The 27,724-nt window shown below is 33.4% G+C and overlaps 3 protein-coding genes across 4 annotated transcripts; 1 reads left to right on the top strand and 2 right to left on the bottom strand.

Annotated features, from left to right (window-relative positions):
* Nucleotides 1-902: 902 nt before the first annotated feature.
* On the top strand, nucleotides 903-7,827 carry LOC114744714 (secretory carrier-associated membrane protein-like). 2 transcript variants are annotated; one of them, XM_028932884.1, is made up of 13 exons: nucleotides 904-1,207; nucleotides 2,302-2,367; nucleotides 2,692-2,805; nucleotides 2,926-2,988; nucleotides 3,550-3,583; nucleotides 4,133-4,255; nucleotides 4,854-4,916; nucleotides 5,032-5,125; nucleotides 6,436-6,481; nucleotides 6,601-6,668; nucleotides 6,902-6,950; nucleotides 7,156-7,221; nucleotides 7,483-7,827. In XM_028932884.1, exons 1-13 carry the CDS (start codon nucleotides 1,151-1,153, stop codon nucleotides 7,567-7,569), a joined length of 930 nt encoding a protein of 309 aa, XP_028788717.1. In that variant the 5' UTR covers nucleotides 904-1,150; the 3' UTR covers nucleotides 7,570-7,827. The 2 variants fall into 2 exon arrangements, with proteins under 2 accessions (XP_028788718.1, XP_028788717.1); XM_028932885.1 differs by lacking the exon at nucleotides 2,302-2,367 and having other exon boundaries at nucleotides 903-1,207.
* A 1,525-nt stretch (nucleotides 7,828-9,352) lies between these two features.
* Nucleotides 9,353-10,099, bottom strand: LOC114744721 (glycine-rich cell wall structural protein 2). Its single transcript, XM_028932893.1, has one exon. It carries the CDS (start codon nucleotides 10,078-10,080, stop codon nucleotides 9,634-9,636), a length of 447 nt encoding a protein of 148 aa, XP_028788726.1. The 5' UTR covers nucleotides 10,081-10,099; the 3' UTR covers nucleotides 9,353-9,633.
* A 6,465-nt stretch (nucleotides 10,100-16,564) lies between these two features.
* On the bottom strand, nucleotides 16,565-19,522 carry LOC114744700 (PAP-specific phosphatase HAL2-like). Its single transcript, XM_028932869.1, has 3 exons — nucleotides 19,069-19,522; nucleotides 17,324-18,008; nucleotides 16,565-17,090 (listed from the first exon to the last, which is right to left on the bottom strand). The coding sequence occupies exons 1-3, from the start codon at nucleotides 19,457-19,459 to the stop codon at nucleotides 16,787-16,789; spliced, it is 1,380 nt and encodes a 459-aa protein (XP_028788702.1). The 5' UTR covers nucleotides 19,460-19,522; the 3' UTR covers nucleotides 16,565-16,786.
* Between the last annotated feature and the right edge of the window lie 8,202 nt (nucleotides 19,523-27,724).

A 27,724-nucleotide genomic window follows, 5' to 3' on the forward strand; every position in this document is an offset into this window, starting at 1 on the left:
TATACTGATACTGTACTTTTAAAGTCTAATATTCACTTTCATATAATATTGCTGGTGTTATAATAGTGTGGAAAACTTCCTTTTAGTTTTATTTTCTCGTCACAAATAACTCATATCGTTTTTTTTTTTTAATTTGAACTGCCCAACTTGAATTTTGTGATCCCTTCACCATGGATTTCATCCCTTAACAACCATGAAAATCACATCAACTCCAATGTCTAGTTCATCCTTTTAATAATTAAATAATTTTTATGCATGAAATGGGAAATTTGTTTTTCTTTATAAAATAGTACAACATTTACCCATGCAAATATTACTAAGCCAAAATAAAAATATTTGTAAATTTATTAGATATTAAGAACTCAATTTTTTTTTAATGTTTTGGGGAAAAGAACAACATTACAAAATTTGAATTCTCCAATTGTTTACCTTTTTGACAGCTTATGCATTTAAATAATCTTGTCGGTCACGAATGAATGATATTTTGTCTCGTTTCTGCAAATCAGGACTTGTTGATGAGAACTCACATATTTACACCTTTTTTTTTTTTTAACTTTCTTTTTGGAAGATGTTCTTTTTTTTCTTCATTTTTTTTAACTTTGGGTAATATTCTTTTTCTTCCCCTCAGTGAAAATGAAATGATTAATTCATGAGAAAATTGGAAATCTTGTTATTTGATTATTTTCAAATCATGAAAAATTCTTAATTCTTACAAATATTCAACAACTAATGCATTGATACTCATAAAATTCAAAACTTTTTCAAATTTTATATACTCGTGTATGTATGTTTGTTTATACATTGGCGCATAATTTATGCGAGCGACGACGAAAGTGAAACGTAGAGTCTCTCTGCCGCTGTTTCCTTTGTTTTTTCGAAATTTCGTAGAAAGGTGTATTATGCTATTGCTGACCGAGACCGAAGACATCTCATCTTGCTCCTAGGAATTTTTGATTTTCTCCGTCTTTCGCCTCTTCTTCTTTTGACCTTTCTCTTGCACTTGAAGAAATCCAAAATTCTGCATCTCAACATTCCTAAGCCCTCACCTTTTGAGCCTTGCTGATTCTATTTCCTCTGTAAACGTCCTGATCTTTGCCTTTTCAACTTCTGATTCTTGGGACTTGTACCTGTCACCGTTCACTTTTTTCTGATGGCTGGTCGGTACGACCGTAACCCCTTCGATGAAGAAGAGGTTAATCCCTTCTCTGTAAGTCCTTCTCTCCCTTCCTCGTATATTTTTGCTTTTCTGGTGCAGTTGTTTTTGAACTGTGCCATTTTTTCGTGTTAAATTTGTTCCTTTTTTTCCGGTGTTTTTGAGTGTGGAACAGTGTATAGATAATTTTAGAGATTTAGACTTTTGATATTCCTGTAATTGAGTAGCGGTTGACTTGTTTGATGACTTATTTCTGGGCCTTTATGTTCTCTCGTTTTGATTTATCTGATATTCGATTTAGGATTTAATGTTTTCAGCTAAAGTTTGTGCTGTCGAGATGGTGCCTTTGGGATTAAGTTCATAATTTGCGGCCGTAGCTTCTACCTGACCGGGGTTTTAGTTGCTGTTGTCGTCGAAGTTTAATGTGTTTCGGTGATGTATCATGAAGATAAGCAATCACGCCATGCTGGTCCCAAAAAAAAAAAAAAATCAATCACGCCAGTTTTCAAATTTCATTCGCATGATGAAAGCTAGCCATACTTTAAGACGTAGTGTCGAAAATTGATTACTGATTTATTGTCATACTTTTCTGATAATGATATGAAAAGAGAGTGCGAGGCGTTCTCCGCTGATCGAGTGTACCTTCGAAGCAGTTGTAAAATTCATGAAAAGTATACATTGTCACTCAGTTGAAGCTTAAGCCTATATTTTTGTGGAAGTGTAACTTAGGTTTGGGATAGCTGATGTACAAATGATCTATATTTAAACACTCAACAATCTTGTATGAGCAGAAAAATGCTTTGAGATGTTTGGTTTGCTGGTTTACGACTTATTTAGCACTTCTGGGCAGTTGGCATATCCAGTCCCACCGTTGGGCTATTGTTGCTCAGTTTTTGTGCCTCACCGCCTTATCTAGAATTGAATGTCTATTTAAATTTGATTGCTCAATAAATTTCATAAGTGTTCAATTATTCCAAAGCACCAAAAAGTAGTTAGGTAGCTCTAGGGGAGGGGAAATTGTTCCAATTCACCAAAGATTTTTTTTTTCAGCAGACTAATATTTAATATCATTTTCCATCTGCAAATGATATTGTTGAGCTAAAATGAATCGATGCTATTGCAAATTCCTCTGTGATATAAACTCGCAGGACCCAGCAGTAAGGGGAAAAACGTCAAACCAGTCAAACTATGGCGGAGGTGCATTTTACACAACTGTGAGTTTATAAATCGAAGGCTGCCAATACATGATTTTACTCATATGCTGTGGTGATTCTTTAAGCTTTAAAAAGCATAACCATTGATGGTGGTGTATAAGAGGAACAAATGAGCAATCTTAGCCATTCAAATCTTTTGAAGCCCACCACTCTTTTTTCCTCCCTTTCAACTTTGCACTAAATGTTTTCTGCCTCTATGTTTGCCCTAGCTATTTTGAAATATTCTATCTCTCAACCAATTCTTCATAATAGATGAAAAACCCTGTGAAAGGCTTCCAGCTGCTTGCCTATATCTCATGCAACTTATTTTTGTGACATTCTTAGAATCCTGGAAGCGTTGCCCCTGCTGCAAATTCAAGGCTTGCACCTCTTAATCCAGAACCCGCTGATTATGGCTTTGGCACAACAATTGATATACCTCTTGATAATACATCAACGGTATGAATAAAATTGAGGTTGTTGAAAACCTTATCCCTCTCTTCCCATCTGTTGCTCTCTTATATGTGTTGTTGAAGAATTGCCATCGGATTTTCTCATTGTCATCTTTTTCATCACCAGGACTTAAAAAAGAAGGAGAAGGAACTCCAAGCCAAGGAGGTTGAATTGAAAAGGAGGGAGCAGGTTTGCCATTTTGCTTTGCGTTTGTTTGCGGAAGCGCTTAATGTTTTTATGGGAGTTCCCTTAGTTGATATTCAATAAGACTGGGGTACTATTTTGTTGTATGTTGTCTTTTGTTTCCGCGTTTCATCTCTTCTCCCGGCCCTCTCTTATAACATTTTATTATGAGAGGGCATCTTATCCTCCAAAATTTTCTTCTATCTATCAAAAGTTCTTTTATCTGAAAGAGAGAGTGGAATACATTCTTCTTCATGGTCACTAATGCTCCTGGTGGATGCCACTACTGCTATTTTTCCCCTGAATTATGGATTTGATAAGGAAGTGTGAAATTTTCGTGATATGAAAGCAGGCTAATCCATGATATAAGCCTCGCATATTCCTAACTCTGCTTCATGATAATGCTTCATTCTATTCTTTAAACTGCATATGCATTTAATTAGTATTCTATCTGGAGAATATCTTATCTGCTGACTTTCTTATTAACCAATGATACTGGAAATTTGAATTGTATCTATTGTTTTCTCTTTTATTTTCATAACTGTTTATCTATCCATGAAAATGTAGGAAGTAAGACGTAAAGAGGAAGCTGCTGCTCGAGGTAATTTACTTTCCTTGTTTAAATGTATTTGAATATTGAGTTTGAAGATGTGGGTTGCCTCATTCTGGGCTTGTTGGAAGAGCATTACTCTTTTGTTTAAATCTTCATTGTGCATTGTGTTTCTGTAGGAATTCTTTTTTCTTTTTGTTGATTTTAGTGTTTATATTGGCGCGGATAGTTCATTTTTGAACATAAGCTGAACAGAATGTTTCCTTTGTTCCTCCTCTGTTGTAATTTCAGGAAAAAGTTTCATTGCCTTCAAAGTTTACCAATATTACATCACTCCTTGTAATTGTTTTTCTAATTTACATTTTCCTACAATTGTTTTATTGGTCCTTATTATTTCATACAGTTATTGATGGCATCTTGTATGAAATAGCAGAGAGACATATTTCTGCTTGCTATGCTGGTGTTTATAAAGTTGATCACTACATGCTAAGTCATTTTTTAGAGAACTTTGGAGTAATACTTTTTGTGCTTCGACAAAAAAAAAAACTATCTGTGGGGTAAATTTTTGAAGCTAGTCATGAGTCAATTTTTGTTTCGCAGCTGGTATTGTTATTGAGGAGAAGAACTGGCCACCATTTTTCCCAATTATCCATCATGATATTGCTAATGAAATACCAATTCATCTCCAAAGACTGCAGTACGTTGCCTTTACTACGTTGTTAGGTACAGTCCTTTCAATTCTATTATTTTTATTCTTTTTTACAATGACATTGTTTACTTGTCCAACACTTGGATATTATGATTGTGTAACGTATAAAACTGCTATCGGAACTTCAAGGAACAATATATTTTGGAAAGGCTCTTGTTCCCAAAAAAACTTTTCTTGGAAATTTTTGTTCAATATTGCATACATAGATGCCTACAAAAGTCTGATGGGCAATGGGTAAAGTTATTTCTAGTTTTTTTTTCTCCAGCTAAAGGGTTGTGAAACCCACACACCTCGCCAACTTCTGTGAATCTTAAATGTTATGCGAGAAGTTAGGAGGTGAAAAGGTTTAGTTATGCCCAGTGATTAAATTTTTGTTTTCTGTCCTGATTTTGAGCAGTTAAATTTTATTTTTCTTCTCAAGCACAAATTAAGTGCTGTTAGAGAAGTTTTGGGGGAAAAAAAAAAAAAGAGGAAAAAAAAACTCAAAGGGAACTAAAATGCATTGAGGTAAATAGTTAGAGACTGACGCTTTGTTTTTTCCCTGTTCAATTTGAATTCTAAGATGGCTTGAAAAATAGCCCATATTTAATGGCAAATAATGATATGATACAGGATTGGCGCTGTGCCTTTTATGGAATATCATAGCTGTAACTGCAGCTTGGATTAAGGGCGAAGGTTAGTTTATTTTATATGTGGAACGAGCAGCTAGTTTCAGGTTATTCAGCAGCTGGAACAAAAAATCTTATGTTTTCAAATTCTGTGATGTTGACCCTTTCCTTGCTTGTTGTAGGTGTAAAAATTTGGTTTCTTTCTATCATCTACTTCATAGCAGGGGTTCCTGGAGCCTACTTCCTGTGGTATCGCCCTTTGTATCGTGCTTTCAGGTACTTATTTCCTGTGTTACATGCATTCAGTTGTTTTTTTCATGTAACTAATTTCAAGCATCTTTACATGAATAATGTTGCAAGACTTCTTGGAGTAATATTCAGCTTGTATGAACAAGTTCAGCAAAAAAAACTTTGTTATTTGCTTAGTGATAGTCTGATAGGACCCTCTTCTAAACAGGCTTACAACAACACTAAAAATCAGAAATAAACAAGAGAGTGGGGAAAACTTGAGATCGACAATGATTTTACTGAATAACAAGGGACAATAGATGAATCTTACATACTGATACATAAGCTGCATAAGCTACGATGATGGTGAGGATTACAAACTAACAAGGAACAGAACAAGATACACAAACAGAACAAGATACAACCCAATAACTAATAGACTTGCTAAATTTTCGAGAGGGGCCAAGACCACAATTCAAATTCTTCACACCTCGTGCTCAACCAAAAGGGAAGATTTATAGTTTCACAGCCCCCAACTCGTAGACCCTGACCATAGCAGTCCTATAGCTACTCTATCGTCTACTTCTGTCTTCAAAATAGCCAGTCAAACTTCTGCCCAACAAAAAGTATTTTTTTCCCTTTTCATGCATTTCTCTAATTTTCCTTTTGCATGTCTGATCATCAAAAGCAGTCCTATCATAGTCCTTTGTTTCCTGGGATTATCTAGTCCTCCCCGCACATTTTCCTATCATTTTTAAATACGTTTTCTTTGAAAAAGAGAAATTCTATTTTTTGTGTTATTTGCCAGAGAGATTTATTATTTTTATTTCACATGCATATATGTGTCCACATGCATGGACATTTACATGAACAAAAATTTAGGCATGCGTGCTCGTATGCTCACATTTTGATATGCACATGCACATGTTGAAATATACAATGTATAATAATGTACATACATATGTATATCTATACTTGTATGTACACATGAATACATATGTTCATGAATACATAACATGTGCGTCTGGTCATACCACATGAATACTATCCACCCACAGACATGTTCATCCCACGCATGCGGGCAGTCATATGCCCTACCCATGTATTATATGTGTGAAAGTGGATGCATGTGTGTCTCTGCATGCACTTGTGGACACATAAACATGTATAGACATATGTGCATATTTGCCTGTGTTACACAAATGGATGTTAAAATGCTGCGAACTTAAATTGTGGGTATTCAGATTTCTTGCATCTTAAATCCCGTGGAATCAAAAATACCACATTCCAGACACTTAGTTTTATTATGTTCCCGGCTTCACTCAATTTGTGTATGTTGTTCCTTGTTATTTTTCCAGGAGTGAAGGTGCTATGAAGTTTGCGTGGTTTTTTCTGTTCTACCTGGTAAAGTGATTGTACTTGACACCCATAGGAAAAGAAGGGGAAAAAAGTAAAGCTAAAGCTTTTTTTTTTTTTAACATCAAAGTAAAGCTAATTATCTTCGTTCCTTTTTCTGGTTTCAGATTCACATCGGATTTTGCATATTTGCTGCTGTTGCCCCTCCTATTGTCTTCAAAGGAAAATCCCTGACGTACGTTGCTCCTTTAAAATATATATTTTCGAAGTAATGTTTTAACATTGCATAAGAGGAGCATAGTTATGAAATATCTTCTATGATCTACACACACACTTGTATTAAAAGAAAACTGCATACAAATTTAACGGAACTTGGATATAAGATGAACATAATAATCAGGTAAACCGCTTTTGTCTGTTTTTTCGCTTTATTTTCATCTGAAGTTGTTTTCTGTGTCATTCGTGCAGAGGAATTTTGCCTGCAATAGATGTGCTGGGCGACCATGTTTTGATTGGAGTAAGTATGCTTGTGCAGGAGCATTTCTTATTTCTTTATCCTCTATCTGTTTAATTATATACTTTTTGAGTAGTTCAGTCAATTTAAGATTTGTAGCAAAAGAGCTACGAAACGTGGTCTCTTGCAGATCATGCAGGAACCAAGGAACATACTCTTCCACCTTTTGAATGATTGATCTTTTTTTTCCCCTTTTCTTTGTTTGCAGATTTTCTACTTCGTTGGATTTGGATTATTCTGCATTGAGTCACTGATCAGCATCTGGGTCATTCAGGTTACATCTTACACTTGAAAACTAGAGCAATTTCCCTGTAGTTATAGGGCTTAAAGAATAAAAATTCAAAAACACGTAAATCAATAGTCAACTGTAATTATAAACTCAAATAGCCAACCTCGATATTATTTTGTCTGTTCATTACATGGTTCACTTGAGCTTGGAACCACCCATCTCTTACAGATGGGTGCCCCTAATAATTTATACTGTTTTCATGTTGATAGAATGTTGACCCTAACATCTTGTTGGTTGTGTATACAGCAAGTGTATATGTACTTCCGTGGGAGTGGAAAGGCTGCTGAGATGAAACGGGAGGCTGCAAGGGGAGCAATGAGGGCTGCACTGTGATGATTCACTGTGTCTTGGGAGTGGCTACCTTTTGCACGTATATGCGTTTACCCATCTTTGTTGTAAATCATCAGTGTCAGAAATTGCGGGTACGAGCACTGTATTGAGCGTGATTTTGTTTGTAACATGTTTTCGTAGCCTCTTTCATCCTTTAACATGTGGTTTGTTAGCTTTTAATTGTTATTATTATTATTATTATGCAGATCCATACCTAAATACCTAGTTAGAAAGATGTTATAAATTCGTTTGTTGTTGACTTGTGTGTCTATTTTACATGTTTTCTTTTTTAAATTTTTTGGTTGGCAGTCGCCTCTTTAGGACGTTTCCAAACCTGACGTCTAAAGATTCTTTCTTGGTATGTTTGGTTGGACCGCTGGAGGAATTTTAAGAGAAGTGGAAGAATTTTGCTCCCCTTCCTTCCTTGGTTAAATAAAATAGGAAGGATCAATATTCCCTTTTTCTTGTTTGGTTTTCTCCCCTCCTGACCCTCCCATCCAAAAGTGGGGATATATATATTGGGATTATCAAAATTTTCTCACTCTTATAATCATAACAAATGAGAAAATATTAAAATCTCTGTTCTTTCCTTTTTACCCATAAAATTCCTCTTGCTTTTATCCCTTAAGATCTCCTCCTCGTCATCGAACCTAACGCTATGCTCCCAGACGCAAATTGGGTTCCCATTTAGTGCTCATTTGATGAATCTGGACGGTCCAAATTAAATATTATTTTAAAATAGAAAAAATTATATTTTTAAAGAATGATAGTTATAAGATTATTTTTATTTTTTATCTTATACCTATTAAAATAATTATTTTTAAAAAATAAAAAAATTAAAAAATAAATCTGGACCGTCCAGATAGATGATGAGCACTTGTTTGGGTTGGCGATTATGAGTATTTATAAATATTTTTCAGGTTGAGATAAAATTATTTATAAGTTATTTTAAAAAGACTCTTGATAAAAAAATTTTAGAAACACTGAAGTAAATAGGAAATGCTCGGGGGAAGTTTGGGAACTTTTTAAAAGTATTTGTAAAAAAAATATTTACATGTCAAGACAAAACGTCTTTTTTATATATTTATCTTGTAAATTGTAAAATCACTTTCACGTCTTGCCGTAAAAACATTTTTATACCTCAAATTACTTCCAAAAAGTTAATTCAAGCTAATCCAAGCACTTTGTAAGGCTCCCTTTTTCATATTAAGAAAAAAGAGAAGAGGGGATATTTTCGGCTAATGTGACCTCTATTGATTGTTTTTATTTTTGGGCTAACAACCTGATGTTGAACTCAAGCTTTCAAATTTATTGTTGGTCATGAAAGCACAAAATCTACGTATTAATACCATAAACAACTTTATTAAACACAAATAGTATGATGTTGCGTTCATTCTTAAAAAAACAAACTGCAAATATGTAAGCTCTACTTTAGTGAGCTGAAGGAGGAGAGAATCCAGATTTGAACTGAACGCACGTGGATGGTAGATATAGACCAACACGAAAGGATTTAGGTTAGGCATTTCAGTGACATGATCCCTTAACACAGAAAGCAGATTTCAGCCAAACCTCTACGCACTTCACATCTAGCCTACACCATGAAAGCTGCTAAGGCCACTGCAACATGACGATTTTTCATAAGCAAATATGCACATGTATTGTTTTTGTTTAAGGCTCACGTTTGTACTTTTTATGTATAATTAATTTACTTTCTCTTTTGTTTTGGTTAAATGAATATACTTAAGTATACATATGAAAATTGATACAAGAGAAGACTGGGTCGAGAGAGATGAAACAGCAGATTAATTAATAGTAACATACAGATACTCTCTTAATTTATTATAGGCACAAATGAGTCCACAAACCCTCTGCCATCACATAATCTCCCATACACGATCTTCCTATAGAGATTATCATAAGCAAACCCCCAAAACAAGCCAACCTATAGATATAGATATATATATATATATAGAGAGAGAGAGAGAGAGTGATAAAGTAAGCCTAAGCGAGTACTAATAACGGTATATAACTCCGATAGTACCAGATATAAGCTAGGCTAAGGCCACTTTAACAATAAGCGGTGCATTTATTCTTGCAATCGATGGTACAGCCGCCGCCTCCGCCGCCGGAGCCGTATCCCTTGCCGGAGCGACTGAAGGAGGAGAAGCACTTGGCGGGGCACGTGACCTTCTTCTGGTAACAAGGGCCTTTCTCTTTGCACACAACGGTTGGTCTTATGACACCACCTCTGGAGGAGCCTCCGTTCGGACCTCCATAACCCGCCCCGTATCCTCCTCCAACAATTCCATCCCCGAATCCCTTCCCGAATCCGGGAATAAACCCAGCCCCCGGCCCATAATACCCTCCAGCACCGCCATAGTTGTCCCCTGCTCCTCCTCCTCCTTTGTCGCTGTTCCCCTTGAAGCGATCAGTAGCGGGTCGAGTTGCCAGACAGAAGGAAGATATGAAAAAGAGAATCAGGAAGACAAAGGCGGTGGTGGTGATAGTTTTCATTTTGGAGTAGCGAAGTTGAAATATTAGTCTGTGCTATATGAGAGAAAATGGAGTTTTGCGCGTGAGGATATGTGATAATGAGAGAAGAGAGGATAGTGGGACATGATCATATAATATATATATATATATATATATATATTAAATGACTGTGATGGCTAGTGGGATGATTAAGAAAAGAGGCTATGGAGCATTTATTGGGAGGGTGTGGAGGACAGTTGCTAGGGATTTATGATCTCAGGAGTTGGTGGCGTGCACTTATGGCACTCGCTCTTACCCATCTCTCTCTCTCTCTCTCTCTGTTCATGCATAATTATATATAGGAATAAGTATAAATTTGTGTCCAAGGTATGCTGTCAATGGCTACAGGTATCTGAAATTTTTTTTAAGAGTAATATCATCTAAAAGGATAAAAAACATCACAATTTTGACCAAATTACTTATGTGCTATGACATTTTGTCATCTATTTCTTTCTTTATTCCACGTCACCCTCACCTCATTATCTCCCGCTTTTTCTCTCCAGCTCGTCTACTTGGTGAGGGCAACAGTCAAAGCAACATTGCTATGTTGTTTATGCTTCCGGAGTAATATTGTTTTTAAAAAAAACTTTTGGATACCTGTAACTCCGATGGTATATTTTCGGACAAATTTGCTACTAATCTCATTATATATATTGAAAATTTATATGATGAAATGGGACGGACCATGACCATAAACTGATAAGCATGTCAAACTGGATCATGTGCGACGGAAAGCATGTCATTCTTTACAGATTCTTGGTTACGCGGATAGTTCATCGTTTCTGATATGTATATATACACATGGGTGTGATGATTGCGTAAAGCTTTAGATTTCCCTGCTCCTTCGATTCTGGTGGTTGTGAAAGTTTTTCGTCACAGATGGCAAATTGCTGGGATCTTCAATAATGCTTCAAGTTTGAAAATCTCGAAAACTTGAATTAAAATTATGGGATGGTATATAGCTTTGCCGTATGGTAATGCTCCGAGGTGAACTTGTGCAGAACTTTGGTGACACAGTCGTTAATTTATGATCAGTTTGAATTTTTCTGTTGTAAGGTTGACGTATCAGAATAAGAAAGCAAAAAAGAAAAGAAAAAAGAAAGATAGAAACTGAATGCTTTTGGGATTACAGATGGATGATGCAGCATAAGAATCGGCAAATGACATAAATGATCCTCCGATCCGTGAAGGAAATGGAGGACACTTGGAAGTTGCAAGTCAAATATTCTGATGATGTGTGGCATTATCAGCCAGAATCAGAGGACAGTACTGTGATATAATTATATATTATAGGTGATTTGGTCATTTTAATTACTTATTTAATTTCATCCCCCCGTGATCTTCTCTTGATTTTGTCTTCTGTCTTTTTCGTGTGTCGTCAGATATTGACAACCACGCCCGGTCTATAGCTAGTGCTGCGTTTTTCAACCCGAATTTATCTCAAGTTATTAATACTCCCTGATCCCAGCTTTCTAATTTGGTCTGTGATTTTCCATATATATTTCTATTTTTTTTTTTGAGGGAGATACTCCTCAAATTTTCAAGTATCACCACTTTGTCAACTTTGATTTCCAGGTGGAGCTGGCTAGAGGGGAAGGTGGGATAGAGAAGGTTTAGCAATCAATAACCCGGTGAGGTGTAGTAAATTTAGGGGTCAATTAACACCGACTATAGAAAATTGAGATGAGTTTATTGAATAAATCATCAGGAGGAAGAAGATGAAAGATCAGAAAGTGAGTTAATGAGTGAATGCATAGGGAGACAGGGATTAAATTCTCATGTGATGGTCAGGGACAGTGAGTTGAAACCGTCAGCACAGAGAGAGCAGAGGAGTTTTAATAATGTGAGGATGATGGTGAAGAGGGTAATCAAATCCATACATGTACATACATAGATATGTACTTCTTACCATCAGGTCCTCCTTATAAAGTATTTTTAACATATTTCACACGTACTAATAAAAATATTAAAACATATTATCTTTTTATTAAAATATAACAAAATTTCAATGTTATCTCTATTTAATATATACATCTTTTAAAAAAGATAATTATTTATATTATAATACATGAAGAATGAAACAGTATTGCATGTTTAAAATTTAATGAAATGACTTATAAATAGGATAAAAAATATTTTCTCTCTCTGTTTTATAAATAGGACTAAAGGAGTATGTTACTAAAAAAAAATCTTTCTCAAGTCTTCTTAATTTTATTGAGAGGGTTAGAGATGCCTTATGGAAAAAAAAAAAAAAGGATGGTCTTTGTCTGTGGGGTAAAGATGGTAATACAAGCCAATCGCAGTTTACCAATAGATTCATAACAAGTTGAATATATGCAGCGCGAGCCAAAAAACCCTATGAGTATTTTGCAGGTGGATTGGCTAACCTGCTATTTTTTATGGGTTAAACTTACGAGTCCAACTCATATTATCACGTCCATACTTTGGGGGGCAGGGAGGGAGGAAAACATGCATTGAAAGGTGGCCAAACGGGCACCTTGCATGTGTCATTCTTAACTTTCATAAAAATATGCGATAGAGAGAAGCTAGGATAACATGGAAGCAATAAATGATAGGCCTAACTTCTTAATAATGCAATAAATTCTCAGTTTCCAATTACGTTTGCTTATCTTCCTTGGCACATTCATTTCACGTTGAACTGTTCCCTAAGGAAAAGTGCTGGCCGGTGAGTTAAGTTTTGAGGGCTATGAAGGACCGAGTGGATTTCAGCTCAAAAAACATTTATTAAGACACTTACAAATTAAATTACTTCTAATATAGTTATTCTAAATTGATTATTTTAACCATGGGAAGGCTTGAATATTTGATCATTGTAATTTATAGGGCCATGTTTTATGATATTTACTTTACGCACACATATATCGATTATATAGTCTAGCGTTGGTCTCCAAATACAAAAACAAAAACAAATACTCATCAAATTCTAAATATAAAACCTATTTTATAGTATAATTTACATGACAAAATAAATCTTATTGGTGGGAGTGTCTACTAAAGTTCAATTAATCCTCCAAATGTCATGGATTCTGAATTTCTTGGAAAAAAAAAATGCTTTGACTTACAAAGAAAAAATGCTCTCAAAGTCTAAAGTCATGTCATTATTCTGTTAGACTTAACTCACCTAGACTTCTTTTGTCAACAAAAAAAAAAGAAAATCAGTATATCCATATCATTTTTAGGCCATCATCCCTGTTAGAATAGCTTATAAATAGTTTTTTTAACTATAATTTATAAAATACAAGGTAAATATGTGAGAAAAATTTTGTCTCGACTTATGTGAAACGTATATCAATTCATGAATGATAATAGACCTGTTTGGAACAGCTTATAAGTAGCTTTTTAATAATCATTTACAGAATACAAGACAAGTATATGAAATGAATTTTGTTTCAACTTATATAAAACATTCAGGGATTTTTTAAACCCTTCCAAACAGCCCAGTATTCCATAAGTTTCGGAGCAATTTTAGTACGCGTGTGATAATTTCAAAGAGTAATGACTTAACAAGAAGACATAAAATCTTATCACAACGATAATAAAATCTCTAAAATACTAAAATTAATAAGAAAAGAAAAGAAAACAAACTGTAGTAGCACGTACGGGGAAGCAATATTAATTAATGATCATTGAGCATATCAAGAATTAATGTTGAGGACAATGATTAAAGAACCGGACCGGACCGGACGGTCAGACCAGTTGAACCGTCACCCGGACTCGTTAACGGCTCGGTTTGGACCAAAAAACCGTTCACATAGTTGAGCCGGATTGGACCGGAGTTGAGCCGTTATTAAGCCGGAAACCGGAGTTGGATCGGGAACCGGAACGGTTTTCAGAAAACCGGACGGTTTTTTAGCCTGACTGAAAAATACTAAAAAATTTAAAAAAAATAGAAGAAAAATAAAAAAATTGATCCCCTTAAATATCCTAATATATTTTTAGACTATTTATAACCATATAGTATTATTTCATTGAAAATTTCATATATTGTGGTGTTAAAATCGTGAGTCGCTAGTCTTTTTGTTTTGATATTTGGTCTTTTTTTTTAAACATATTTTGATTTGAATGAATTGATAATTTGTAATATCATTAAATATTTTAAACATACATAAATTTAAATATATAAGGTTTTAGTCCTTTTTCAATGATTTCATTATAATTTTAGATTATTTAAATGCATTTCTAAATTATTTAATAATTTGATATTTTTCATATATACTAATTATATGTATATAATATTGTTTTAAATTAATTATTACGTCACCGGTTCGACCAAACGGCCTGATCGATCCGACCGATTGAACCATGACCCGTTGATCTTTCCGGTTCGACTTCTGGTCCGGCTTTTAAAACATTGGTTGAGGACATGTTTTCAAACCCGGTTGCATCAAACAACGCATAACCAAACCCTACCGAATCGCTGGCGGCATTTATTAATGATTTTTGAATACTGGACTCCACAATTAAAAGCTTGAAAACTGAATATTTTGTTTTTTTAAATCAAATATAGTAGTACATGTTTAAAATAATTAAAAGGCGATAATAAAATATATTAATATGTTTTTATTTGGATATTATCATCCAACTAATATATAACTGTTCATTTTATTTCTTTCCATGCCATATCAATATAAATTGCTTCATTCTATTAAACCTTATTTTTATAAAAATACCCCACTAAAAGGCATTAACCCAATGCAGTATTGATTAGCCTTTAATATGGCGAACATTTGATGTTTTGTGGGCTCTTAAGCCCAATTACAAAAGGATTAGGCTCAAATGGCTCACAAATAAGAGTAAAATAAATTTAATATCTCGGCAGTATTTAGCTGACCATAGTCTAAATATAGTATAATTTTTTAATCTCTCTCAGTCTGTCTCTTTTTATAAGAAATAGTTTAGAATTTTATGATATTTTAAAAGATCTTTTTAGGAACAGATTTGGAAAAAAAAAATTTGTTCAAACACAAACTAACTCTGTTTTTTTTTTTTTTGAGCACTGCACAAACTGACTCTTTGATTTGCATAATTTTACTATATATTATATATTTAGGGACGGTGGGAGGAGTACATTGAATTAAAGCTATTTTTGTTTCTCTTTAAACAGGTAATTGAAAACTTTGTCAAATTCTTCGTGCTCCGACAAGACATGATATCAAAGCAGATCATTAACCATGTAGTAGATTTCAAAACAAAAGAAAAGGTTGAGTGGAAATTTTTCATTTTTCCCTCATCTGGCATCACACAAGAAGGCCAATTTTTCAGCAATTTTGACATTCACAATAGAGTCACGGGATCCACATTCATGCATCTTTCTATCATTTCACTTTATGGTTCTATTTCCTTTTATAATTGCACTAAAAGGCCAGTCTCTTTAACTTCCTCCACCACTTTGTTTTTTTTTTTTGAAAAAAAAATACAATCATCAATTCATGTATTATTAATCCAGATTGCATGCCACTATAATTTTCATTAAAAAAAAAAAAAGAAGCAAAAGAAAACTTGATCTTGATCTTAACATTTTGTTCGCAATATAATGATCGATGACGTCAAGAGTCCATCTTACAAATAAAAAAAGTGGCACTCAACAAATTTAAAGTATCCTTTAAAATAAATCTAAAACAATGCAGATATAATTACAGAAACAGCATTGAATTGGTCGAAAACCAAGGAGGCCAATGCTGAAGGAAGGGCCCGCCTCTGATTCTTGCACTGTTAACATGACAACGAATCCACCATCCACCCACCCATCACCCTCCCTCCTTCATGTCTGTCAACTGAAGGGTTTAGACATTGCCCGTTTTATCCCAAAGCTGAGTCACACTGCTCGGTCACTCCAAGAAATGAAGTTTTTGACTTTTCTGTTCTGTGTTTCTCCAGAGGAAGAAGCCGCCCTCTCACCATTTGTTGACTCACTTCAGCTATGTGTCATTCCCAGATATTTAATTGATTATGCAGATCAAACGGAGATCATTGCTTGTTTGTGAATGTCTTGGTTACTTCAAAGTTTATGTTATGGCTTCTTTATGAAATACTATATCTGTTATTTTGCACTATCTACTTCCTCTATTGATACAGCTGGTCTTAACGACTGTGCCCAAATATCTGAATTCAACATGAATAGGCTTACCAAGTAGGTCTATCCATCTCTATTGATGAAGCATAAACCGCGAAATAATTAGTGAAACTATCCCCCGAGTTAGAAATTTTTCCCTTTGTATACATTTGAACCTATCCCTTAGATGAAAATTCTTATAATGTTTCAGTGCCTTCTCTCTGTATCAGGTATTGTTACTTCAAACCCCAGTTGATCTTTTGAAGCATCTTTCTTTAGATTTAGAGACATGGAGGGCTGGCTGGGTTTTATCTGTCATGAAAAAGTTTCGGTTACTATAAGGAAACAGAGATGCTTGGATATATTTTCAGTAGTATAGAAGTCCATAAAAGATATTTGAAATTTATGTCATTCAGAACTCGGAATGTAATGGAATTATAAATTCACAATGACTTCATTATCCATATAATGCCAAACAATAGTAATTGCAGATTCACAAACTGAAACCAGTAACAACACTCAGAAGAAAAACAAGGCTCACTTTATCTGATGTTGTAGAAGCTTAAGATAAATATTAGTACGTTCTGTATATACATTAGGTTTATAATAACTGCCTCAAAGGCAAGAAGAACCCCAGCTAGCATCCACAGCATCTATGATCTTTTCATGTAGTGAGGCTCCAGCACAAGCAACTATTCCCCTGTCAAGACCTTCTAAATATGCACCTTTTGAGAAGTCTAGTGGACGGCCTCTGGCATCTGTCACCACACCACCCGCCTCTTGTATGATAACGACACCAGCAGCATGATCCCATATCTTCTCCTTGTAACCAGACCTAGGAAACTTCATGAAAACCTCGGCATGACCACGAGCTATCGCAGCATATTTTACCATGCTGTACACTCTCAGTGGCTGCTTCCTGCATATAAGTGAATGAATGATTGATAAATTACAGCTAGACATAGATTCGCTGCTTGCCATCATGTCCTTAGAACACCATTGTTACTCAATGTGCATTTAACACCAAGTTAACATGGTTATTCTGAGAGATCAAAAGAGCATGGGAAATAAATCATGTGCCCTTATGGCTTGATACAGCCTAGGAAAACCCCACAAAGTTAAACAAGCCAATTGGGACGAATAGAGATGTACCTGAGACCAACACTATGGGCCAGTCCTTCAGTGAAAGAGTGGCTTGAATTGGCCTTCTCCACAGGTTCACAGAAAGTTGCCAACGCCGGATTGTCAATGGAAGAAACTGACACTTCTCTTGCATAATTTGGCCACACAAACTTGTTGAACTGGACCAGTGGTTGCATCCAAGCCCTGCCGCTTCCCTTTCTAGCATAGAGCACACAACCTTTGTCCCAAGTTTCAGATGTTGGAGGAGTCAACTTAGATACAATCCTATGATAGCGATGATGATAGGTTAACCATTCCTTTCTCATTGGGTAGTTAGGACACCCAAGAACTCCAAGTATTACTTCTCCATCCTCTATGAGTGCAAGAGCTATAGCATATTGATCTCCACGCACAAACCCCAGTGTGCCATCAACAGGATCAAGCGCCCAAAATCTTCCAGTGGGACCACCAACCGAGTTGCAGCGGCTGATGATTTCAAGTACCTCAGAAGCACCAAGAGCTGATTTTGGGGCTTCAACTCCGAATTGAGGCGCCTCAGCTAGACATTCATTCACAGTATAAACAACAGCTTCCAACAGTGCAGATGAACTAGTCTTGGAGAGAGTTTCAACATCTTCTTCAGCAAGAATTGAGATAGTTTTACTTCCTAAGCACTCAGACAATATCCAGCTGACAACTGCTTGGACACTCCAATCTGATTTAACAGAGATGATGCAACATGAAAGAGTCCCAAATGATCAGCATCTTAAAGTATGAAAATAAATACAACAAGCTGACAGAAAAAGTCTGATCAATCACGGCATCATGTGTAAACTGTAAAATAATAGAAAGAAAGCACACAGGATAAATTTTATGTTGCAAGCAAATATGGTATTTGTTGTGGCTGGGAGATTTATGGCCTTGCTTTTATGCAATAGAACGATAATTCTTGGCACACAAGCAAGAGTTATTTTGTATTAAGTTTTCTGCTTTGTCCGTAAATTTTTTGTTATGCCTCTTTATCTTTTTGAGGATCTAGATTAAGCAGGTACTTAGTTTTTCTTGGACTTCTGTACACATAAAGAAGAGCAAACAACTCAGCCCAAGATTCTAAAATAGGTGACATGGTATGGTAACAAGAACTGCTTTATAGATATATCAGAAAAACACTCCTAGTAAAGACATCCCAGGAAAAGAGTTTGAAGACAGTTTGTTTCACCAATAATTTTCCCCCCTCTACTGGAACTTGAACTTTCGAAAACCCGGGAAACCTCGTCAGTTTCCCAGCCAAAAATTTTGACTTTGACTTCAAAGTAGTTTAGAAGACAGAAGAACTCCTTAACTCATTAAACTATTTGTCCCTGAGTAGCAGACAAAGTTTTCATTTTCTCTTTTACTTACTGACCGCAAATGAACAAAGTTGCATATTATGATGAACAGACTAAGTATGAATGCAATTTAGGAACTTCTTTCTTCTATCCATAAACTAATTATAGAACTTTCCTGGAAAATCAGGTAACACGTGTTTGGATGGAACTTATACACACTACTGAAGTCCCTGCACTTGCATGCCACAGAAACCTCGTCCACTCCAAACTTCTCGTAAGCTAAAATAACACTAAATGCACATATACAAGCAACTCAAACGGCAAAAATGGGTTGAATTAAACCTATTAGCCTATAACAGAACATGTTTTGAAATAATTTAGAAAGTACTATTCCATCAAAATCAGAAATAGAACTTCAAAACAATATTCCAATTCAGAAACATGTACCTGCAACAGTGACTGGAGAATTGTCGTCCTTGGAATGGACCTCACTGTCACTCTTGGACTTAACAATCAAATTTTCCTGCACCTTCTGGCAGAGGGAGCAAGCCATCTGAACCGCTCTGACAGCAACATCCAATTCCTTCGAATATTCCTCTGCTTCGGACACAAAACCCAGGTTCTTACGGTCCTCCTCCATCACAGAAGAAGAAGTAGAAGAACAAGTCTGGTCGGATTTCGATACAAACCCAATGTGCCTTAATAAGTTATGGGGTAATTTATAATGGAAGGATGAGAAGCTCGGTGCTTCTAAATGACAGAAGCCCCTATTTCTTCTTCCTTTTCCCACGAGGGTACGTGGGATTATTGTTCCGGAGCTAGAACAACTTAAAGACATGACAATTATTGAACGATTTCTGGATTTCTTTGTAAGGATTGTTTGTTTCGTGACGTTGAGAAGAGGAAAGCAAACGGACTGTGAATGACCCCAATTAAGAGTTCTGAGAGTGATTTATTTATGGGAAAATTTTCGCTAATAAAAACAAGAATTGATGGATTGATGGTCCAATACTCCAATTAGGGCTTTGCTTTTGGGATTAAACTAATTAAACTCAACTTTTTCCCATTAATACCGAACTTAATTTCAAGTTTAGAAGGATGATTTCGCCCATATGTGTCCAAAATCTTTGGCACGACCTACAAAGTTTCAGACTTTGAAATCTAATGGATGGGAAACTCGGGAGCTGTTCAGGAATATTTTTCAGTAAAACGAGATAAATTTTTTATATATTTATTTTGTAAAATATAAAAACACTTTTAAAATCATAATTTAGTTTTTATCCAAACACCCTCTTGAATTTATGATTAATAAACACTTATTAGCACAAAACCTTTTTCATATATTTTGAAAATATTGTTAATTCAAGTTTCCAAGCGGCCCAACAAAGGAGTTATATGCCAACGCGTGCCTGTGGTCTGCGGACTTAGATGTATGTAAGATTATTATCACTATCTTTTTTTCTTTTCTGTTTCGCCAGCGTATTATCACTATATTATCTCTCTCTCTCTCTCTCTATATATATATATATATATATATTTATATACTTTCTTTTATTTTAAATATAAGATCCATTTTATAGTGTAAATTATATTACAAATTGGGTCTTATATTTAGAATGAAAAGAGTAGTATAAAACTTATGGAATAATTAATTCATATAGTACAGACAATTTAACTCATCTCATATATCCAAAATAATGGAGAAACTGTCAAATTATTGTGAATAATCGGACATATATGTAACTATGTAAGCATATTTGCAGGGCCTTTGGCCTTAGTACTTTAATTAATTATTAAAAAGATATGCCCACTAGTACAGAATTAGTACTACCTCTGGTTCTTAATATAAGATCTTGTTTAATTTTTATTTTAGTCCTAAATATAAAACCCTAATCTACTTTATCTCTTATATTTATTTATTTTTTTCAAGATGGTTTTTTAATAATAGTAGTTCTGGATAACAAACTTGATTATCAAGAATATTTTAAGAAAAACAACACATATTCATTACAAATAACTAACTTAATTAAGTTTCTTAATCTCTCTAAATTAGTTAATTGGGTTTTATAATTAAAACCGGAGGTAGTAATATAAACCTCCTTTTCACATGTCATCTAAAACAAGTCTATTTTTTAAACCTCTAGACTAGAGAGCACACCAAGTCTAAAGAGTAAACTTTTTTAGACCGGTTTTTTAAAAAAGAATTTTTTTAGATCGTTCCTATTTGAAAAATACTTGATTTTCTAAATTGTTCTTATTTAGGTCAGTTGTAGCTATAATCTAAAACACTATTTTTAATTGGTCTGAAAGCCTCCCCCCCCCCCCAGCGTCACTGCCGTGGAGTTAAATGTATTCGAACCATATATTCAAATCATGGTATGCGAATGTGCTTTTTTTTCTTGCTCTAATTCAGCATTTGGGGGTTTTTGGTACTGAGATTGACTTAAGCTTTTGTCTTCTTATGACTCATAGGGAAACACATGTTTGGGGGGAAAAAACATTTATTTATAAGCCACCTCTACCCCAAACTTGTAAATATAAAAATATATTACTCTTCCGGTCCTTAATATATGACCCATTTAACTAATTTGATTAGATTAAGGAAGTTAGGTAAGTTAGTTAATTATAAGAAAGATGACACATTTTTCCTAAAACACCATAATCATTTTTTTAATGACCCATCTTCCTCTTCTACTTGATTAGGGTTGAAGAAGTATCCATGAGGGTAATTTAGAGAAAATTGATAAATATAAGAAATGGGTCTTATATTTAGGACTAAAACCAACTTAAGAATTAGGTCCTATATTAAGGACCGGAGGAGTAAATTGATAATTTTTCCTACCTGTCGTCTTTGTTAAAGGAAGGGTAGCAAGAAAATAGTATAGTTTTTTTTTCCACTTATTTAAGTCAACAGATGTAAAATTAAAAAAAATCATGAATTAATTTATAAATAATTTATATTTATAAACAAAATTTTTTCCGGGACTTATAAATAAGAAGAGTGTACTTAATTTGTCGGCCTAAAAAGCCCAATCGGACATGTGGTTCATGAATGGAGCGCCTGCCATCACTTTCAGAATTTGGGCTACAAGCCTCCAATCACAAGTCAAGCCGTACTTCCCGTGTCCCCACCAACAAGTTGAAGCTTCTTATTGCTATTTTCCTCAATTATTTACTCTTCTAATTCTATTTATAAGTCACTTCTGATATATTTTATATAAACTAAAAAAAATCTTAAAATTCATTAACTCTCATTTAAAATTTAATAATTTTTTAATTTTATCCTTATTTAATATATATTATACTTCATACAAACAAAGTCAACACAATAATAAACAAAAGGTAAAATTATACATTCATACAAAAAAATTCTCTCAATCCTTTATAAATAGGATTAAAAAATGTCTCCTCTTTATCCTATAAATAGTATATCTCTTAAAGCAAATCATTTTATAGATACTTTGGTCCAAAAAAAATCATTTTATAGATATTAAAAAAATCACATTACCATCTTTTAAATTTTGCCCCCAAGATTTGGAGAGACATCTGTATCATATCCATCCAAATTACTATTTTCCAACTTTTTGCCTGTCGGCATATCCTAATGCGTTTATGACGATATAAAATATTCGCTTATTCTTTTTGCTTCTAAAATATTCGCTTGTTCTAATTTAATTGAAAGGATGTATTCTCAAAATTAATATAGCTAACACCAAATACTTTTTTTAATGTTATTTTATACATAGAGTTGTGAGTTCAAAATCTTTGAAGTATTATAAGCATGTGAGTTATGACGAAACTATAATATACTTATGGGAGTTATGTGCTTATTTACAAACCTCTTATTCCTAATATAAGATTCAGTTGATTATTTAGGGGAGATTAAGAAAGTTATTAAATTATTTTAAAATATTTATATTTATTATTTTTCTTCAAATTAATTTGCCTCACTTATAAATTAATATATAAGCTAGTGATAAGCATAAGTATTCTAAAGAAATCATGTAACATATGTATACTTTAGTCATCTAGTACTCCTTCTGTCTTTAATATAAAATCCATGTAACTAATTTGATTAGATTAAAAATGTTAGGTAAGTTAGTTAGTTATAAGAAATATGACATATTTTTTCTAAAATGCCATAATTATCTTCATAATATCATTTCTCTATCTTTTACTTGATTATGGTTGAGGGAGTATTCATAAGGATAATTTAAGAAAATTGATAAATATGAAAAATAGATATTATATTTAGGATCAAAATCAACTCAACAATTAGGTCCTATATTAAGGATCGGAGGAGTACTTTTTTTAATTTTGTCGAATTAGTCAACCGGATCTTATATTAAAAACTAGATAAAATATTATTTTACAGCAATTATTGGGGATAAAATAAAGAAATTAAAAGGGGAAATTTGTATAAATACACACGCACATATATATATGATGTAATAAGTAAGTCAGGATGAGATAAGCTAATAGCGCCTCTGTCACATCCACGTCAACCAAATGTATCTTAGTCATGTAGCAGCATAATCATAATGAATTGCATGATATTATTGAATCATGTTGTGTCTCAGCCTCTTTTGGTACCCTAAAACTTTTGAACGCTGTCAACTGAGTAGACTATCAAGTCTCCTCATATCACCTTCCCTTTAAAATGGATCTCAATTTTTTACAATTATATTTATAAATTTAATAATTAATTGTATTCCTTCGGTTCTTAATATAAGACCCATTTAACTAATTTGATTAGATTAAGGAAGTTAGGTAAGTTAGTTAATTATAAAAAAAAGTGACACATTTTTCCTAAAATATCATAATCATCCTTCTTAATACCTCCTCTCCCTTTTCTACTTGATTATGATTAAGGGAGTATCTATAGGGGTAATTTAGAGAACATTGATAAATACGAGAAATGGGTCTTATATTTAGGACCAAAACCAACTCAAGAATTGGGTCCTATATTAAGGACCGGAAGAGTATATGTTTAATTACATTCATAAATAAATATAGGTCATTCTTATAATTTATGTGATTAATTATTCCATTTATAAAATTCAAACTTCTAATTTAATTAGAGTTATTGAGTTCACACCGCGTCAGAATGACATTCTAACTAAGAATTCATATGATTTTGAAAGATCTGACTGCAAGAGATCGGGAACGGATAGCTTTCCCTCCTTCTATCTCATTATTGCTTATGTTAATCGTGAGCACTACTCTAACTTGAATAATACACGCACGCCTTTTGGTTGTGTTTTGATTGAGCAATGAGTGTGAAAGGAAGGAAAAGCAAAACGCAGCTATTTAGAGGAATCAAAGCTAAAGAAGGATTGATTTGATGGAAGCATATATACACCACAACAGAACACAACACAATCCCAAGTAATCATATATTCTGCTGAAAATATATGTTGAAAACACTGTTCGATTGGGCGGTGCCTATTTTTTCTTTCTTTCTTTGTTTTTAGTTTATTTTCTTTTCTTTCGTTTCTTTCGTTCTTTCTTTCTGTTTTGAGGTCAGTTCCAATATGAAAATGATATCACCCACCTTATCTTTTTTCAAATTTAACTGCTCTTATTGCCTGCTGCATGATGCCATCCATACTCAACTATGATCTCATATTTAATTTATCTGTCTCTACTTAATAAATTATGTATATAATTAGTTTGTTTGGATATTAATTAGGTCAGGTTTTGGTGAGCATGATGTGGTAGGATTTGGAAGAAACCAGAATTTTGCAGGTGCAAAGATCTAATCGGCTGCTTAACCAGCGTGGGTTCATGTTCCTTACTTTTACAAGTTTTGCTTTAGATCAGCTTATTGACTTGTTAATTAATTACTTAAAAGCCAATTAATTAGATTGATGTGTGCAAGCACAATTCATTACTTGCCTTCAAGTTATGCCTTTTCTCTCATCATAACTCTCACTCCCCTCTTTGATCAAGTTAATTAATTGTGACTTTTGGTTAATAATTACATATTTTTAGTGATTGCTTCAATCCAGAAGACACTGCAGTTTTGGCTTTTGGCTTTCCAACTCGTCACATATGTAATAATTAAGTTGAACTTTTGCGCTAAATTTTGAGCCGTTAATAATAATAATAATTAGTAACTGAAAATCGATAAACTGATGTAATGCATTTCTAATTGATTTAAGTGAGAAATAAATTTATTCAATAAATTAACTATCTCAAAATTTCTGGATAGCATAAATAACTTAATCCGATGGATTCAAGAACAGTTATCAGCTCTCCTAATGACACTAGAGTACTGTTTGGTATGAGGGGAATGGAAGAGACGAGAAAGGAAGAAAAATTTTAACTAGCTCTATTTAAAAAATTAGAGAAGCGGGGTTTTAAAATTTTAATAAAAAGAAGAAGCAATATAAAAAATAATAAAAAATTAATTAAAAGCTTTTAACCCCACTTTTTTTTATTTTTTAAATCAAGCTTATTAAAAAATTTCTTCCTGTTCCCTCCTCTTATTTTTCCTCATAGCAAACCCTAATATTTGTATCAGAGAGGTTGAGAGAGTTATTTAAATTAAAAAAAAAACTATATTATTCCAAAGATTAAATTGACACATTTTAGCTGTACAAGATTAATAAGAGACAAAAGAAACTAGGGGCAGTCTAGTAATTAAAAAGAGACTGTACCGTGAATGAAATAACAATGTTATTAGAACTTCTCCGCCTTACAAAATAAAATCTACGATACGTTTGATTCATAGTAGATGTGGCTGACGCCTGTATTTTATACAACATTTAATAAAAATTGTACAACTTTTGGTCCTTAATATTAAGAGCTCCTTTGACTTTTATTTTGATCCAAAATATAAGACTCCACTCATATTTATCTATTTTTTGATTTTTTCTTAAGGTAGTCTTGTAATAATAATAGTTCTAATTAATAGACTTGATTAACAATTATATTTTAGAGAAGAAAACACCTATTTATTATAAATAACCAATATAACTAGTTTCCTTAATATGTTCAAATTAGTACGTAGTATTGTTTATAACTCATGAATAATACAATTGGATATTATTTTACATATATTGATATTAATTGGAATGTTATTTTTATAAATTTTAATTTTAATTCTAATTATATATTTAATTAAAATAAATTTGGGCCGTTGAGCCACTCAAAATTCTTTATTCTGGATGTGATTAGAATGTACTTATATGTTGTTGGGTAAAAGTACCGTTGGACAATAGGGCTCACGTAATCAAAAACACCAACGTCATTACTCGGCTCAATGACCATTATCGGAATGATCTAATCCCGTTCCAATTTGGGCCTTCTTATTTTTTGGGCCTGATGGGCCTTCTAGAGTCTACCTGAAATCCTGAATCATTCTTTCCTACTAATATGTAATTTGAATATTTTATCAACAGCAATTAGGTTTAACAAAAAGCGCTAATCCTAATCAAGGTTTAAATTTTTATTAGAAGATTTATCTAATTCACACAGGTCAAAAAAATTTTTGTTATAACTAGTTGATATTATTAAAATAGTTCCGTCTATCCAAAAAAAAAAACCTGAAAAATTATTAATTGCATTATAGATTTTATAAACTCGCTTATAACTAAAGCATAAAAATGATCCATAAATATCAACTTATAACATGTAGAGCAGTAACGATATCCTTTCATTGACATAGAAACTAAAACACTAGAACTAATCCTATTAATTGCAAATTAGAAATGAAAATCAAATGTGTATCATAATTACAAGTTTTATCATCGCATTAATTATTTCTCACACGCATATTCTCCAGAAATAAAGATATTTTTAAAAATAAAATATAATTTTGACATTTACTATTCCCAACTAATTTTAAGTAATTTTTTTAAATTTATTTGTATCTTATATAAAGGATGAAAAGGACTAGATACATAGATGAATAATTAGTACCTTTTTTTTATAATGAAAGAAAATAAAGACCTACAAAGCTGTTAGACTGAAGTAGTCAAAAATATCATATTGATTATAAGTTATTTACACTCAAGTGTAATTCTAACACACATGATTAAATAAAGATAATTCAGAAAAGTTAACACACATATATTACAAATAATTAATTTAACTAATTTTCTGATTTTTTTAAATTAGCTATCTAATTCAAATATTAAAGACTGAAAAATCTACACAAGGTTTATTAGGTCTACCTTAGGACCCACAAAGATATGATCTTAGATTTTTCACAGGATCCACAGGATCCCATCCCTCATAAAATTTGCTAGTTGTGTTACAAGCTAAGTTCTTCCACGAGCCATATTTCTCTTCATATTCTGGCTTTTCCCCTGTAGACCACACAACTCAATTTAAATAACCTGCCCATAACAAGTGGGATTCTCTCACACTAACCTCTAACTACCACCAACAGAAAAAAAAAAAAAAAAAAGGCGGGGGGGGTCTGGACATACTATTAACACTACCTCCAGTACTTAATATAAGACTCTATTTGACTTTTGTGTTGGTCCTAAATATAAGACCCCAATCCACTTTGTCTCTCATATTTATACTTTTTTTTTTTCAAAATAGCCCTTCTAATAATGATAGTTCTAGTCAATATATTTTATTAGCAAGAATATTTTCTGAAAGACAACAACTATTTAGGACAAATAACTAATTTAACTTACTTTCTTAATCTACTCAAATTAGTCAACTGGCTCTTATAATTAAGACCGGAGGTAGTATTATAATCACATTGTCGAGGTTGAGATCCATCATTCATCCTCCCTGGATTATTGAAAAATAATGTCCTTGTTCAATGTAACGTCCTAATCAAACAGATAATGCATTTTTGTATATTAATTAATTCATCGAAACTCTCCACTTCTTTGTGGGCATTGCGTATTTAAGTGAACTCAGATCAGATTTGACATTTAATTACTTAGTTAATTAGTAGTACTAATTAATTATTTAATCAGTTTGCTTTGTCAGTGCTGCTGGGTTGTCGTATCGCAGAAGTGGTTTTCAAGAAGTAAAGCAAAGCATTGTGAATTGGATTTGGAAATAAAAACAAAATTAAGATTATCATTGTGGGAAGTGAATGTGAGTTGGCAGGTGGTGGGCTTTTGTTTCGACC

This window comes from Neltuma alba, unplaced genomic scaffold (assembly GCF_004799145.2).
Source record: "Neltuma alba isolate B1F8T4 unplaced genomic scaffold, ASM479914v2 tig00004432_pilon, whole genome shotgun sequence".
NCBI classification, from domain to species: Eukaryota; Viridiplantae; Streptophyta; class Magnoliopsida; order Fabales; family Fabaceae; genus Neltuma; species Neltuma alba.

Excerpts from the sequence above, each read along its gene's own strand:
- LOC114744714 (XM_028932884.1), top strand. The coding sequence starts at position 1,151 with ATGGCTGGTCGGTACGACCGTAACCCCTTCGATGAAGAAGAGGTTAAT. Across the intron at positions 2,368-2,691 it reads GAGGTGCATTTTACACAACT|AATCCTGGAAGCGTTGCCCC; the intron begins GTGAGTTTATAA and ends TGACATTCTTAG. Across the intron at positions 3,584-4,132 it reads AGAGGAAGCTGCTGCTCGAG|CTGGTATTGTTATTGAGGAG; the intron begins GTAATTTACTTT and ends TTTGTTTCGCAG.
- LOC114744721 (XM_028932893.1), bottom strand. The coding sequence starts at position 10,080 with ATGAAAACTATCACCACCACCGCCTTTGTCTTCCTGATTCTCTTTTTC.
- LOC114744700 (XM_028932869.1), bottom strand. The coding sequence starts at position 19,459 with ATGTCTTTAAGTTGTTCTAGCTCCGGAACAATAATCCCACGTACCCTC. Across the intron at positions 18,009-19,068 it reads TTCTCCAGTCACTGTTGCAG|ATTGGAGTGTCCAAGCAGTT; the intron begins GTACATGTTTCT and ends CTGTTAAATCAG. Across the intron at positions 17,091-17,323 it reads GCCCATAGTGTTGGTCTCAG|GAAGCAGCCACTGAGAGTGT; the intron begins GTACATCTCTAT and ends ACTTATATGCAG.